Source organism: Mustela lutreola, chromosome 4 (assembly GCF_030435805.1).
Source record: "Mustela lutreola isolate mMusLut2 chromosome 4, mMusLut2.pri, whole genome shotgun sequence".
In the NCBI taxonomy this organism is placed as follows: domain Eukaryota; kingdom Metazoa; phylum Chordata; class Mammalia; order Carnivora; family Mustelidae; genus Mustela; species Mustela lutreola.
Window position 1 is genome coordinate 179606524 of NC_081293.1, and position 15426 is coordinate 179621949.

At 37.5% G+C, this 15426-nt stretch overlaps 1 protein-coding gene across 2 annotated transcripts in view; it reads right to left on the reverse strand.

Annotated features, from left to right (window-relative positions):
* Positions 1-15426, reverse strand: part of TNPO3 (transportin 3) — an 89261-nt gene that overhangs the window by 52975 nt on the left and 20860 nt on the right. For both annotated transcript variants that reach the window (XM_059171813.1, XM_059171814.1), the window contains 3 exons: positions 6695-6895; positions 5649-5722; positions 3603-3759 (listed from right to left, as the gene is read on the reverse strand). In XM_059171813.1, coding sequence (XP_059027796.1) covers positions 3603-3759; positions 5649-5722; positions 6695-6895 — 432 coding nt within the window. The remainder of the gene's footprint in view (positions 1-3602; positions 3760-5648; positions 5723-6694; positions 6896-15426) is intronic.

Genomic DNA, 15426 nt, shown 5'->3' on the forward strand with positions numbered 1-15426 from the left:
AAGTGCTTTTGGCTCCTAAAGAATGTATTTCTCCAGCACCAGATTCAGTGTGCTCAGTTTCTCCAGTGTCTGCAGTACATAGTGGCCAGCGGCTTCCTCTGGTACTGCCACACCAAGGTGATTTTGTGGCAAAGAGACACCTTCCCTGAATAGCTTTCTGGGCTTCTTAGAAGGCAGATTTCTAGCAAGTTCAAAAAGACTAATTTTCAGGGGCGCCTGGGTGGCTCAGTGGATTAAGCCGCTGCCTTCGGCTCAGGTCATGATCTCGGTGTCCTGGGATCGAGCCCCGCATCGGGCTCTTTGCTCAGCGGGAGCCTGCTTCCTCCTCTCTCTCTGCCTGACTCTCCACCTACTTGTGATCTTTCTCTCTGTCAAATAAATTAATAAAATCTTTAAAAAAAAAAAAAAAAAAAAAAAGACTAATTTTCAGCAGCACAGAGTGCCAAAACAACTTCTCCACAATACTGTGCCTTCTCTAAATAGGGTCTGGATCTCAGCCCTGGGAGGGGGTAACCTCCTCCTCCCTTGGGAACCCTATCTCAGCCTTGGGGTTAATGCCTGCTCCTTCTATCGGTTTTATGCCTATATTCTTTAGAGCTCTCTTTACTTCTTACTAGACAATCCCTCATCACTGTAACCTCCTGTTAGAATTAATCACTCTTTATATTAAACACTCCTACATACTACTATGTGGTTTCTCACTTCTGACTAGATTCAGACTGATACTAAAAGAAACCAAGGATTATAGACCTGGGGCAAGGAGGTAACAAGGTGAGTATTAGTCATTTTTTTGTTAGGAAGGAGAGAAATGCTCTAGTGGTCAAAGTTATAATATTTTAAGCATCAAAAGAATGATTTTAGTTGAGACCCTAAATCAATGAAAATCCATGAGTCCTAACACTCCATAAAGAGATGTCAGAAAAAAACAGTGACACTTGAGGCGGGTTTAAATCAAAACCTTATTTTGCAAACAGGAAATTAAAAAAGAATTTAAGATTTATAGTGCCTTTCTAGCAGAAGAATGCTAGACTACTCACAAGAATGCCGACTAATATATACACAGAAAAATGACAAAATTATTAAAATATTATTTTGCAAACCATAATGAAATTATTAAGACAATGATTACCAACTAGAATTTAAAATCCTTAGGCAGGGTGGCTCGGTGGGTTAAAGCCTCTGCCTTCGGCTCAGGTCATGATCCCAGGGTCCTGGGATTGAGTCCTGCATTGGGCTCTCAGCTCAGCGGGAAGCCTGCTTCCTCCTCTCTCTCTCTCTACCTGCCTCTCTGCCTACTTGTGATCTCTGTCAAATAAATAAATTAAATTTTTAAAAAAAGAAAAAGAAAAAGAAAAGGATTTGGGTGACTGTTTTCTCCATCATCCTAAGGATAGTATACTGGTACCATTATTAATGCATAGGAGAGTATCTGTTCATACTATGAATGCCTTAGGGCTTTAAGGTTTAATTCTCTAGAGGAATTCCTACTGAGAAGAGTTATTTTAGATACAACTTCCAATTAAAGGAAATACAGAGAACAGAAAAACAAACTAAATGAAACAAAGACAAGGCAACCAGAAAATCCAAAAGGCAAGACAGTCTATAAAATAACTAGTCCAATCTCAACTCAAATCAGTGTTGTTTTGAAAAGAGGTGGAAGAGGAGCTGTGATTAGAAATCATGATAAACTGATACAAGGCATGGTGCTAGAATGGATACTTATGGAAAAATGCTGTTAAGGATATTTTCGGATGACCTTGGGAAATGTGAAGATGATCTGGGTACTTAATAGGGGATATAAAAATTTACTGAAATGAAAGGATGAAGCTGGATGACTGAAAAAGAAACTGCAGGAGGATAGGTAAAATATAATCTCATTTGTATTTAAAAAATTTGTCGGGGCACCTGGGTGGCTCAGTGGGTTGGGTCCTGGGATCAAGCCATGCATCAGGCTCTCTCTGCTCAGCAAGCAGCCTGCTTCCCTCTCTCTCTCTGCCTGCTGCTCTGCCTACCTGTGATCTCTCTCTGCCAAATCAATAAATAAAATATTTTTCTAAAAAAATAAAAATAAAAGCTTTGTCATATGTTCATAGAGGATATGTACTAAAAGGTTAATAGTGTGATCTCCAAATGGTTTGAATATACTCTGTCTGTATTTTCTAATTCTCAATAATAATATTTCTTTAAAATATATGGTAAGTTGAAAAACACATTTAAAAGAATAATTTTCCAGTGAATTTCTTAACACCAATCTGAACACAATTTTAAGTAAAAATGTCTTTTCAATAAAAAGTTCTATGATGTAGCAAAAGTACTGAAGCAAATCCCTGAGAAATACTCTATAACCACATTATTGAAAAACTGACCTGGGCTATAAAGACCTAAAATAAGATGTGGGCTAGATAATTTAATACAATCAAGTTCAAGAAGTAGCAAATATTTTCTTTAAAGGGCCAAAGAGTAAACCCTTTAAATTTTATAGACTATATGTGGTCTCTGTGAAAATTATTCAACTCTGCCACTTCGGCTCAAAATTACAGACGTACACAATATGTAACTGTAGGAACATGACTATGTTCCAGTAAAACTCTATTTACAGAAATACGTGACTAGCTCATAGACCATAAATTTACCCATCACTGGTCTATAGCATTAAAATGTCTACCTAGTTAAAAAAGGACCTAATCACATTTAACATTTTTTATTTTTATTTTTAAGTTTTTATTTATTTATTTGACAGACAGAAATCACAAGTAGGCAGAGAGGCAGGCAGAGAGAGAGGAGGAAGCAGGCTCCCTGCTGAGAAGAGAGCCTGATTCAGGACTTGATCCCAGGACCCTGGGATCATGACCTGAGCCGAAGGCAGAAGCTTTAACCGACTGAGCCACCCAGGCGCCCCACATTATAACTCTTTTAAAAAAAAAATGGTGTAGTATTATCTCATTTATAATTGTGATTTTGCTCAAAGGTCAACTAAAGACCTGAACCACCTCCCTATCAAAATCTCAACTGATCCTTAAGAGAGGATCCTTTCCTTAAGTAAATTTACACATTAGCATGGTCCTTTGTCAAGAGTCAACAGTTTGTAGCATGAAGTAGTAGAAAAGCAAGGAAGTGTAATCAGAAAGTCTGAGTTTAAATTCAGAATTAGCAGTTGTGTATGTCTAAAGCCTATATATCTAATTCATAAAATGGAAATAACATCACCCTCACAGTGTTACTTACAAGTTTCTGGGGCGCCTGGTGGGTCAGTTGGTTGGGCCACTGCCTTTGGCTCAGGTCATGATCCCAAGGTCGTGAGATCAAGTCCTGCATCAGGCTCCTTGCTCGGTAGGGAGCCTGCTTCTCTCTCTGCCTCTGCCTGCCTCTCTGCCTGCTTGTGCTCTCTCTCTCTCATAAATAAATAAATAAAATCTTTAAAAAAAAAGTACAGTTTCTGAATCTGAAAAGTTTTTAATTGTAGTGTTCTACAAATGTCACAGTATTATCATTGCCAATTTTTGCAAAGAAATCTGTATTTCACAATAATGCAATTGAATTAGAAAATAACCACCATAGCTTTTTGCCCCTACAGAGCAACTTGTAATTTCATACTTACTCACCAATAGAGATACCACTGTACTAGAGTAGAAGGCCAAATCTTCTATAATTTCTGTGCGCCGGTTAGCCCCAATTCGTAAGGAACGACTATGTACTTCTTCAGGTAACACTGTAAGGATCTCCAGTAGAAAAGGCAGAGAAGTTACATCATTGCTGTATCTGAAAAAGGAAAGGGAGAGATTGAAGTTATTTAGAGTCAGAAAATACACAATCACATAAGGTCACAACAAGCTTCAGAATAACCTGTAACAACAAAAGCAGCATTCTCACTATGGGTAAAGTAGAGGACAAAAACAAAACTTTTTGGAAAGGTATCTGGAAATCAAAATTTCAACTTGCATCATCTGTGACCCAGCAACTCCACTTACAGAAATTTCTCTCTCAGAAAAATCTCACAGGGGTGCCTGGGTGGCTCAGTAGGTTAAAGCCTCTGCCTTTGGCTCAGGTCAGATCCCAGGATTCTGGGATCGAGCCCCATGTCTGGCTCTCTGCTCAGAAGGGAGCCTGCTTCCCCTGCTCTCTCTCTCTGCCTGCCTCCCTGCCTACTTGTGATCTCTGTATGTGAAACAGATGAATAAAGCCTTTTTTAAAAAAAGAAAAATCTCACATACATATGCAAAGTATACAAAAAGAAGCACTGCAATACTTTTTTCTAGTATCAAAAATATTGGAAAATATAAAGGTCTTCCATAATTAGGATACAAAAGGTTACAAACAGTTATACAATGGAACATACATAGCCATTATAGTGAAAGAAGCAGCTATGCCCTAACACGAGAAGATGTCCACAATGTACTAAGTACAAAAAGTGTATGAAATACATTACATATGAGTGAACAAATACATAGGTATATTAAAATATATATGCACTGATTTATTTTAAAATGCTTAAAGTCTGGAGGACTAAATAGTTAACCATTAATAGTGGTTACCTAATGAAATACAGAAATAGGTAGAGAAAAAGGCTTTTACTTTGAAAGCTTCCACACTATTCGAATTTTTTCAAGGAACATGTGTTAATTTTCTTAATGAAATTTTTCTAAAAAAACCACAAAACTATCCATATAAAGGCTTTAATAACACATTATAGTTAGAGGTAAAAAGGACATCCACTTTGTTAAAAAATAATATCCTAGCCAAATGCCAAAATGCAAGCAAATACCAAGATTATTTGGCCAAGACCATGAGGAAATGGTTTTATTCAAAGTAGCAGGCTATGTGTATCTAAAAATCATGCTGTCCCTTTGATAGATATGAAACAAACTCCAATTAGTAAGAACTTTTACTCAGAATGACTTCTAATTTAATATAATCTTACACATTCTGACAATGTTTTGATTTTTTGCTTTTAAAGATTTTATTTATTTATTTGACAGACAGAGATCACAAGTAGGCAGAGAGGCAGGCAGAGAGAGAGGAGGAAGCAGGATCCCTGCTGAGCAGAGAGGCCGATGTGGGGCTCAATCCCAGGACCCCGGGATCATGACCTGAGCTGAAGGCAGAGGCTTTAACCCACTGAGCCACCCAGGTGCCCCATTCTGACAATGTTTTTATAGAACTGCTGACATGTCAGTTAGTGGGAGTGATCCACAAGACAATGAAAGACTTTGCTGCAGTTAATTAAAAAACTTGTGTATAGGGGCGTCTGGATGGCTCCGTGGGTTAAGCCTCTGCCTTCGGTTCAGGTCATGATCCCAGGGTCCTGGGATCAAGCCCCACGTCGGGCTCTCTGTTTGGCGGGGAGCCTGCTTCCTCCTCTCTCTCTGCCTGTCTCTCTGCCTGCTTGTGATCTCTGTCTGTCAAATAAATAAATAAAATCTTAAAAAAAAAAAAAAAGTGTGTATAAATTATGAGGGTCTTTTATGTTCCACACACTTCTGTAATAATTTTCAATTATTTTCTTTTTATCTAACAGAAGTTAATAATAAATAATTCTTCATTAAAAGTTTGGGGAAATATTCCAAATATCTAGCTAATGCTAACAAATTTCTCTTTGTAGGTTAATAGCAATTCCAAATGCTAGAATATAATTAATACAAGTTACTTACTTTTCCACCAATGTTTGTACACAACCCTTCCAGGAAGGCATCTGTAGGGCAAGGTCTGCTATTGCTAAAGCCAGCTGAATAAGAAGAGAGATTAAATAAATGAATAGAACGCATGAAGAGAAATAGGGTTACCATCAATATTGACTGGAAAGCAAAGAAACTAAGATTTATTCAAACAATATGACAACAAAGACTAACAACCACCCTACCTCTCCTCACCTCCACAATTACATATAGAATGTAAACTCTTCTGGGCTAGCTACAAATTGTTAATATTTAAAAGTTAACCTCTAAAAATGAAAATCAAAACCAAAAACAACAAAAAGAAGTCAGAAAGAACAGACTATAGAACTTCCTCAGAATATATCAATACTTACTTTTATTTGGCAATACCACAGAACTTCATGGACAGATAAATTACACTTTGCCAAAAGGCCAAAGCTACTGACAAAGTCAGCCCTTTGAATCACTCCTCAAGTAATGGAATGCCATTTCCCTTCTCTTTCCATTTCTCATCTTGAAGCCTTATGCAAAAGCCTCCTTCCTCTTCAAGGGCACTTCTATGCCAGGCAGAGAACACACATTGAGTATGTATTCATGGAAGCTTCCAGTTTTCCTTTTTAATGTATTTACCAGTCTAAAGGGGGAAGGGCCAGATGCTATACTATTTCAATCGTGAGACTTTATCTAGCCAACTGGTCCAGAAATGATTTTTTCAAAGGCAAGAAGGCAGACATCTGACCCAGAACAGTACAGTATACAGTGTTTTTACCATCTGCAATTTAAATGGGGGGTGGGCCCACATATGCCTGCCTGTGAAAATCTATACTCACCTCCCCTACTTCTGGTATTTAAATTGGCCTGAAATCAAATAAACTCTAATATTAACACAGACGATTTTCACTTTCTATCCACTTAAGAATATAGCAGTAAGTCCATAATAAAGTTGTTAACAGTACTTCACACAGCCTAGCAATGTCAATTAAAATTAATTTGATAAATCCAAATGGCCTTATAACTTTCCTGATGAGAAGCACAGGATTTACCTGCGTTACAATGACAGGTGACAAGTCTTTCAAGTTTTGGATATGGGTTAGTAATGAGTCCCGTAAAGAGGCATGAGAGTCTGTAGGGAGCTCATAAAATGAGGTTTGAATCTTCATTTTCATGGTCTGTGCAGCAAAGTAGCATGATTCCACATCCTGTCGGATCTGTAACAACTGGTCTGAAATCTCCCATGCATGAACCTAAAAGAAAACCAGAGAAAATGTCTTAAAGACTATTGTACTAAGTAATTTTAATGTTACACCTCAACATATATAAAGACATATGTAGACTAAAGTCAAAAACCTGACAAGCTAAATTACCCACTAATTTAGCTAATACTTCAAACTATATATTTAAAGGCCCAGTTCAACGAAAGTATTACCTAAATCCTTCTGACTCATTTTAGGAAGACCTGCAAGTTATCAATCAGATCAACAGATCTAATCTTGCTGATTAGAATCATTAACTTTATAGCTGAACGAGTATGAAGAAAAAAGTCCCAAAAGCTCCTACTAAAAAACTAAAACGTCACTGTGTAACTTCCAACCCCATCTATAGGTTGGATATTCTTTTCCACTTAAAATAAATAAGCTTTTGTTCACGTTGAGAATTGAATCTGAGAACCATTTTAATGTATCTATAAATAGGTCTCAGTAGGCCTACATTTCAATCTTCAGTTCGTTTTAGCAGAAAAACCATCTCACCCCAAATGAATATTTCATATACTTCTATCATTTTCTAATGTATTTGTCTGGCAAAGTGCTTTATATATATAATACTAAAATCATTTTTCACAGGAGAAAATAAATGTATCTCTGGAAATAATAATGGAATGAAAGCATAGGATTTGGTCTCTAACAGCTAGTCACAGTTACAAAAAAGTTCTATTTTGAAAAATAAGTTTGAGAACAAAGTTGTGCAGTACACAGTAGGCAACAAATTAAAACTGATTAATTTTAATCCAATTCTACCAAACTGCCTCTTCTTGGGACAGGCTAAAAAAAGGTTGGCAATAATGAACTGAAAAAAAAATTTTCAATCTCAATTCAGGAGCAGAGGCAATTGTAGGAGATCACAAAGAGTTACCCAGTCAATTTTTTATGAAGCTAGAGCCCTTCATGAGTAATACAAAATGATGCAAGATCTTTCCACAGATAAACAGGAGTCAATAAAGAGAAACCGGTAGAATAAATGGCCTGTACAAGTTCCCCAAGTAAACTGAAAATAAAGACGCTGAAGGTTATTAAAGGTTTATTAACATAAAACTTAGCTTTCAATCAGATAAGATGGTGGAAAATAACCTAAAACATTATGTCACACAAAAAAATCTTCTAGCCACATTAGTTTTTAGCTATTTAGTATCTAACCAGTAACTCAAGCACACCTGTAGTTTAATATGCCATCAAAATGTATTTTGTGCAAATTGGTATTTTACAATCTAGTTTTTTTGTTTTTGTTTTTAAGTAAGCTCTATACCCAACATGGGGTTGAACTCATGACCTTGAGATCACAGGTCACATGTTCTACCAACTGAGCCAGCCAGGCGCCCCTGTAACTGCTATTTTAAAAAAATAATAGCAAAAAGATTCTATGAAACCTTGGAATCTCCATAAATGCCCTCATAAAAACACAGCAGTCAAAGAGCAAAACTAAAGCACTATGGGCATTTACAACAAAACCAGGTATTATCTAGTTATGTCTAAGAACCCCAAAATATAAGTGATTGGGAAAAAACCAGTGTAGTTTTAGCTTCTGCTTCAAGCAGAAGCAGAGGGAAACAACAGGGTATCTAATGGATGTAAGGGCAGAGGAACACCCAAAGAGCCAAAAAGTATTCAATGGGAAGAACACAGAGACAATTTCAGGACTGAAAATAGAAGAGGTTTTGTCAGATCTGAAAGCAGGTGAGTAGAAGAGGTGAGTGGAAGAGGCCTACATAAAATCTAAGGAGATGGTATAGTCTAGCTTCTGTAAATTCTTGAAGTGGAAGGACAGGACTCCAAACTGAGGATAAAATGCTGTCAAGACAATCAATATTATACAGGATAAGTAAAACAGAGACAAAGGAAGAAAAGAAGAAGGTAACAAAACCAGGAAATCTTAGAAATCAAACCACATTTGTAAATACTATCAGACCACAGAAAAGGAAGTTATTTGAGATGAATATACTACCCTTAGCCACGCCTCCTAAAGTTCAGAAAGACTAATTTCACACAAAAATAAGCAATTGAGGCCAAATGCTATATACAGATATAGGAGAAAAAAGAAAATAATGAACCGAATATCTCTACAACGCAAGCAGGCCAGAAAACACATTTTTTAAAAAGTAGTCTACCAGAAAAATATAGAGATACTAGACATCCATCTAAATAAATGGGACATGATAACATTAAACAACAGCAGTATCTAAAACAACAACAAAAAACAGTCTAAAGTCCAAAGGAATAGAAGCCAACCTGAAAGAGCTCAATGGACGAAGATAAAAAACCTGGTGTAAGAAAATGGACTATACATAGTACTGGATTACAAACTCAAAAATAAAGCAAATGCCCATGAGTCCATACTGATGTGAACAATGATCAAATAACTAACTGCGAAGTTATTTGTAAGATGGAAGACGTCATTTTTACAAAAGAATGCTTAGTTAATAAAGGTAAGAAGAAATGAGAAAAACAGACAATTACTATTTCAACACCACAGTAATAACTGCTACAGGCGATATTCATAGATAGGGGATAAAGTGAGTGGGTGAACTTTAAAAAGAAACAGGATATATCAAAGTGTCTCCCTCAAATATTTATTGGTCTTAATACATGTCTACAAATTCTTGGACAGTTACTATTTAAGAGCTCCGATTTTTCTTCGGAGAGACGATGTAAAGAAACCTAAGACTACATGGAAAGCAAGAGAGGCCCAAATAAGTTCAGCCTTCTAGCCACATCTGTCAGTGTCAGGCATGTAAATGAAGCCATCTTAGCATCTCCAGACCAGCCCACCCACCAAGCTTCACGGAGCAGAATTATCAGCCACAGAGGCCCGCTCGAATCTATGACCTACAAAATTGTGAGATACAATGAAATGATTTTTATTTTTTTTTAATTTTTAAAAATTAAGTTCTACGCCCAATGTGGGGCTTGAGCTCACAACCTTGAGATCAAGAGTTGCATGCTCTACTGACTGAGCCAGTTGGGTGCTCTTGAAACAATTTTTAAGTCACTAAGTCCTAAGGTAATTTGTTTCACAATGGATCATGAGAACAACCAACCAAATAACCAAATATTATGTGCATCCTGATAAAAGAACAATGACAGGATCAAACTTGTGTCTCATCAAACCTCTGGATGTAGCCGGCAATTTACAGGATATACAGAGGAGACTAGAACTGCATCAGAACTATACATATGGCAAAATCCACAATGATCAATAACTCAACAGGTCAAATGGCCCAGATTCCTCAACAGTTAAAAAATCTAGAGAGAGAGAGAAAGAGAGAGAGAGAGAACTTACAGGTTAAAAGACACTCAAAAGGCGTATTTTTCAAAACAACAAGACTAAAAACTACAAAGGAACACAAAGAAAGGATTACTATGAAAGGACAGTGGTTACTTTCAGGGAGGGGAAGCAGTATGTCAAACAGAGCAACGAAGACTTCTGGAATGCCGAGAAAAGTTCTATTTCTTGATTTGGGTGGGTAGCTATAAGGACACCCATATACAGTAATTTACCAAGTTATAAATTATACATTTGCACCATCCCATTTTCTGAATCAGTGTTTAAGAAACAAAACAGAACAAAACAAACAAAAACTCCAATATTGCTGCTTGTTAAAACTAAACTGTAGGATGTCCTTCTCCCAAGTGAAATCTGTCAACTTACCAGATCAGGACTCTGGTAAAAAAAAGTTCATTGACTGCACCGTGTCAAGTTGTGCTTTAATGTGAATGGCAGAAACTAGTAAAAAATCTTTATTACTGATTTAAATGTTTCCACCTCCTTAAAAGTAGAAATGTGCCTGGGTGGCTCAGTAGGTTAAGAGTCTGCCTTCAGGGACACTTGGGTGGCTCAATCAGCTGGGTATCTGCCTTCCCCTCGGGGCATGATCCCAGAGTTCTGGGATCGAATCCTGCATTGGGCTCCTTGCTCAGCAGGGTGCCTGCTTCTCCCTTTGCTTGTGCGCGTGTGCACATGTGCACACACGCACACTCTCTCTCTCTGACAAACAAACAAATAAATAAATAAATAATATATATATTTTTAAAAGTCTGCCTTCAGCTCAGGTCATGATACCAGGGCCCTGGGATTGAGCCCCACACTGGGCTCCCTTCAGCTTCTCCCTCACCCTTTCCCTGTGTGTGCACCTCCTCCACTCTCTCAAATAAATAAATAAACAAACAAATCTTTTAAAAAAATAATAAAAATAAAATAGAGGTCTCAAAAAGGAAGCGTAGAACCAAAAGTCAAAACAAAACAAAAAGCCCATTTCCCTCTGAACTGTTAAATGTAGGGGTGGGGGGGGGACGCCTGGGTGGCTCACTCAGTTAAGAGTTTGCCTTTGGCTTGGGTCGTGACCCCAGAGTCCTGAGACTGAGTCCCACATCAGGATCCTTGCTCAGCAGGGACCCTGCTTCTACCTCTGCCTGCCACTCCCCCTGCCCTGCACTTGTGCTGGGTCTCTCTCTGACAAATAAATAAATAAAATCTTTAAAAAACAAAACAAAGAAAGTAGGGGTAGGGATGCAAGCAGTTATTTTTCAAGCATCTTTTTTACTTTAGATTTCTCTTTAACATTTTATTTATTCATTTGACAGAGAGAGAGAGACAGTGAGAGAGGGAACACAAACAAGGTAGTAGAAGGGGAAGCAGGGTTCCCACTGAGCGGGGAGCCCAATGCGGGGCTCGATTCCAGACCCCCACAATCACGACTTGAGCCGAAGGCAGCCACTTAACTGACTGAGCCACCCAGGCACCCCTACTTTTTAAGAAGTAATCTCTACACCCAGTATGGGGCTTAAACTCACAAGCCTGAGATCAAGAGTTCCATGCTTTTCCAACTGAGCCAATCAGGTGCCCCAAAAGTAACACAGTCTTAAAACAAACAATAAGACAAGAAGGGAAACTGAAAATATCTTAACATAAATGAAAATGGAAACACAATATACCGAAGTTTATGAGATCCAGCAAAAACAGCACTTAGAGGGAAATTCATAGCCATACATATTTATGTTATTAAAAAAAGAAGAATCTTGGGACACCTGGGTAGCTCAGTCAGGTAAGCCACTGCCTTCAGCTCAGATCATGATCCCAGGATCCTGGGATAGAGTCCTACACTGGGCTCCTTGCTCAGCGGGGAGCCTCCTTCTCTCTCTGCCTCTGCCTGCCACTCTGCCTGCTTGTGTGCACACGCATGCATGTGCTCTCTCTGTCTCTCTCTCTCTCTCTGACAAATAAATAAATAAAATCTTAAAAAAAAAATCTCAGATCAACAACCTAACTTTACACCTTAAGGAAAAAGGAAAAGAACAAACTAAACCCAAAGCTAGCACAAGGACAAAAACAGTAAAATTAGAGCAAAGATAAATAAAATTGAGAACAGAAAAATGAAGATTTGATTCTTTGAAAAGATAAAAAAGAAACTGTCACACCTTTAGCTATCTTAACTAAGAAGAAAGTGGGGACTTACTATCAATTTTACAGACTATCAATTTTACAGAAATAAAAAAAAAAGATTATAAGAAATACTATGAACTATAGTATACCAACCAACCGTACACTCTAGATGAAATGGACCAAGACTGAATTGAGAGGAAAGAGAAAAATTAAATAGACTATACTGCTATAACTAGTAAAAATATTTAATCAAAACCTCCCAGTAAAGACATGCCCAGGACCAGATCGCTTTACCAGTGTTTTCTACCAAACATTTAAAGACCAATTTTTCTCAAACTCTTCCAAAAAACTGAAGAGGAAAGAATGCGTCCTAATTTATTCTATGAAACCAGTACTACTCTAATACCAAAGCCGAAGATATTACAAGAAAACTAGAAATCAATTTAAATATTGATGGAAAATAGCCTCAACAACATGCTAGCAAACCAAACTCAACAGTATATTAAAGGATTATACACCAGGACCAACTGAGATTTATTCATGGAATGTGAGGGTAGTTCAACATAATTTAAAATTGTAATATACCACACGTTAAAAGAACGAAGGGGGGAAAAAAGACAAACATCTCAACTGATGCAGAAAAAGTATGTGACAAAATGTAACACTCTTTCATGACAAAGATACTCAACAAACTAGGAAAAGAAGAATACTATCTCAATATAAAAAAGACCATGCATGGAAAACCCACAATGAACATCCTACTCAATGGTCACTGACAGCTTTTCAAAACTCTAAGACCAAGAGTAAGACAAGGATGACCACTTTTGCCACTCGAATTCAACACAGCACTGGAAGTTCTTACTGGAAGTTTCAGCCAAAGCAATTAAGCAAGAAAAAGAAATAAAAGGCATTCAAATCAGACAGGAAGGGACAAAATGACAGTTACTTACATGTGGCATGATATTACACATAGAAAACCCTAAAAATTCCCAAAAAACCTGTTAGAACTATTAGATGAATTCAGAAAGTTGCAAAATACAAAATCAACACCTCAAAATCAGTTTCTACACATTAACAATGAACAATTTGAAAAGGCAATTAAGAAAACAATTGCATTTACAACAGCATCAAAAAAAGAACAGAATACTCAGGAATAAAGGAGGCAAAAAAACTTGTACATTGAAAACTACACAACAGGGGCACTTTGGTGGCTCAGTCATTAAACGTCTGCCTTCAGCTGGGGTCCTGATCCCAAGGTCCTGGAGTTAAGCCCCGCATCAGGCTCCCTGATTGGCAGGAAGCCTGCTTCTCCCTCTCCGACTCCCCCTGCTTGTGTTCCCTCTCTCGCTGTGTCTCTGTCAAATAAACAAATAAAATCTTTAAAAAAAAAAAAAGAAGAAGAAGAAGAAGAAAGGAAAGAAAATAACACAACACAGGGCACCTGCATGGCTCAGATAGTTAAGCATCCACCTTTGGCTCAGGTTGTGATCCCAGGGTCCTGGGATCCAGCACCGTGTCAGGCTCCCTACTCAGTGGGGACCCTGCCTCGCCCTCTCCTCCCCACCTGTGCTCTCTTTCACTAACGCACGTGCACTCTCTCTCTAACAAATAAATAATATCTTTTTTTTAAACTATAAAACATGCTGAAAGAAATTAAAGATGACATCTATAAATGGGAAGATATCCTGTGTTAAAGGACTGGAAGACTGACTATTGTTGTCAATACTGTGCAAAGTGATCTACAGACTCAATGCAAGCTCTATCAAAATCCCAATTATGTTTCTTGCAGAAATAAAAAAATCCATCAATGAAATTCATATGGAGGGGGGCGCCTGGGTGGTTCAGTCAGTTGAGTGTCTGACTCTTGATTTCATTTTGGAGTAAGTTCCATGTCAGGCTCCCCACTCAGCTGGGAGTCTGCTTGAAATTCTCTCTCTCCCTCTGCCTCTACCCCCACAGTCTCTCTCTCCCAAAAAAAAAAAAAAAAAAAAAAAAGAAAATTCATATGAAGGGGCATCTGGGTGGCACAGTCAGTTAAGCATCCGACTCTCGACCTCAGCTCAGGTCTTAATCTCAGGGTCATGAGTTCAAGCCCTGTGTTTCACTACTCAAAATAAAATGAAACAATATAAAATGAACATAACTGAGCATACTTTATAATGAACATATTCTATAATAAAATAGAACAAAACAAAGAAAAAGGACAAAAAAGAAAATCCATATGGAATCCCAAGGACCCCCAAATAGCCAAAACAGTCTTCAAAAAGAACAAAGTTGAAGGTCTTCTATTTCCGCATTTCAAAATTTATTACAAAACCAGAATAATCAAAACAGTACACTACTGCCACAAAGACAGATATATAGTCCAATGTAACAGAAAGAGAGACTAGATTTACACCCTCACAAATACAGTCAAATGATACTCGACAAGGTTGCCAAAACTACACAATGGGAATAGGAGAATCTCTTCAAACAGTATTGGGAAAACTAGATACTTCTATACAAAAGAAAGGTGGACCTAGGTGCAGAATTAACTCAAAATATATGAAGACCTAAATATAAATCTGAAAACTGTAACTTTCAAAAGAAAACATGGGGCGGGGGGGGGGGGGGTGATAGCACAACACTGAACTTGATGGTGAATTCATGGATATGACACTAAAAGCACAGAAAACAAAGGCAAAAATAGACAAAAGGGACTACATCAAACTCTGAAACTTTTACATAGCAAAAGAAATAATCAACAGAGTGGAAAAGCAACCTATGGAATGGGACAGACTATCTGCAAAGCATATTTCTGATAAGGGGTTAACATCTGGAATATATAAAGAACTCCTACAAGTCATCAAAAAACCAAATAACCCAATTTTAAAATGGACAAAGGATTTTAAAAGATATTTCTCTAAGGAGGACATAAAAATGGCCAACATGCTTATGAAAAGATGGTCAACATCACTAGTTATTAGGGAAATGTAAAATCAAAGCCACAATTAGCTAACACAGTATGGAAGTTCTTCAAAAAAACTAGAAACATAATTAGCATACAATCCAGCATTTCACTTCTGGGTATATATCCAAAAGAATTAAAAACAGAATCTTTAAAAGGTTACACACCCATATACAC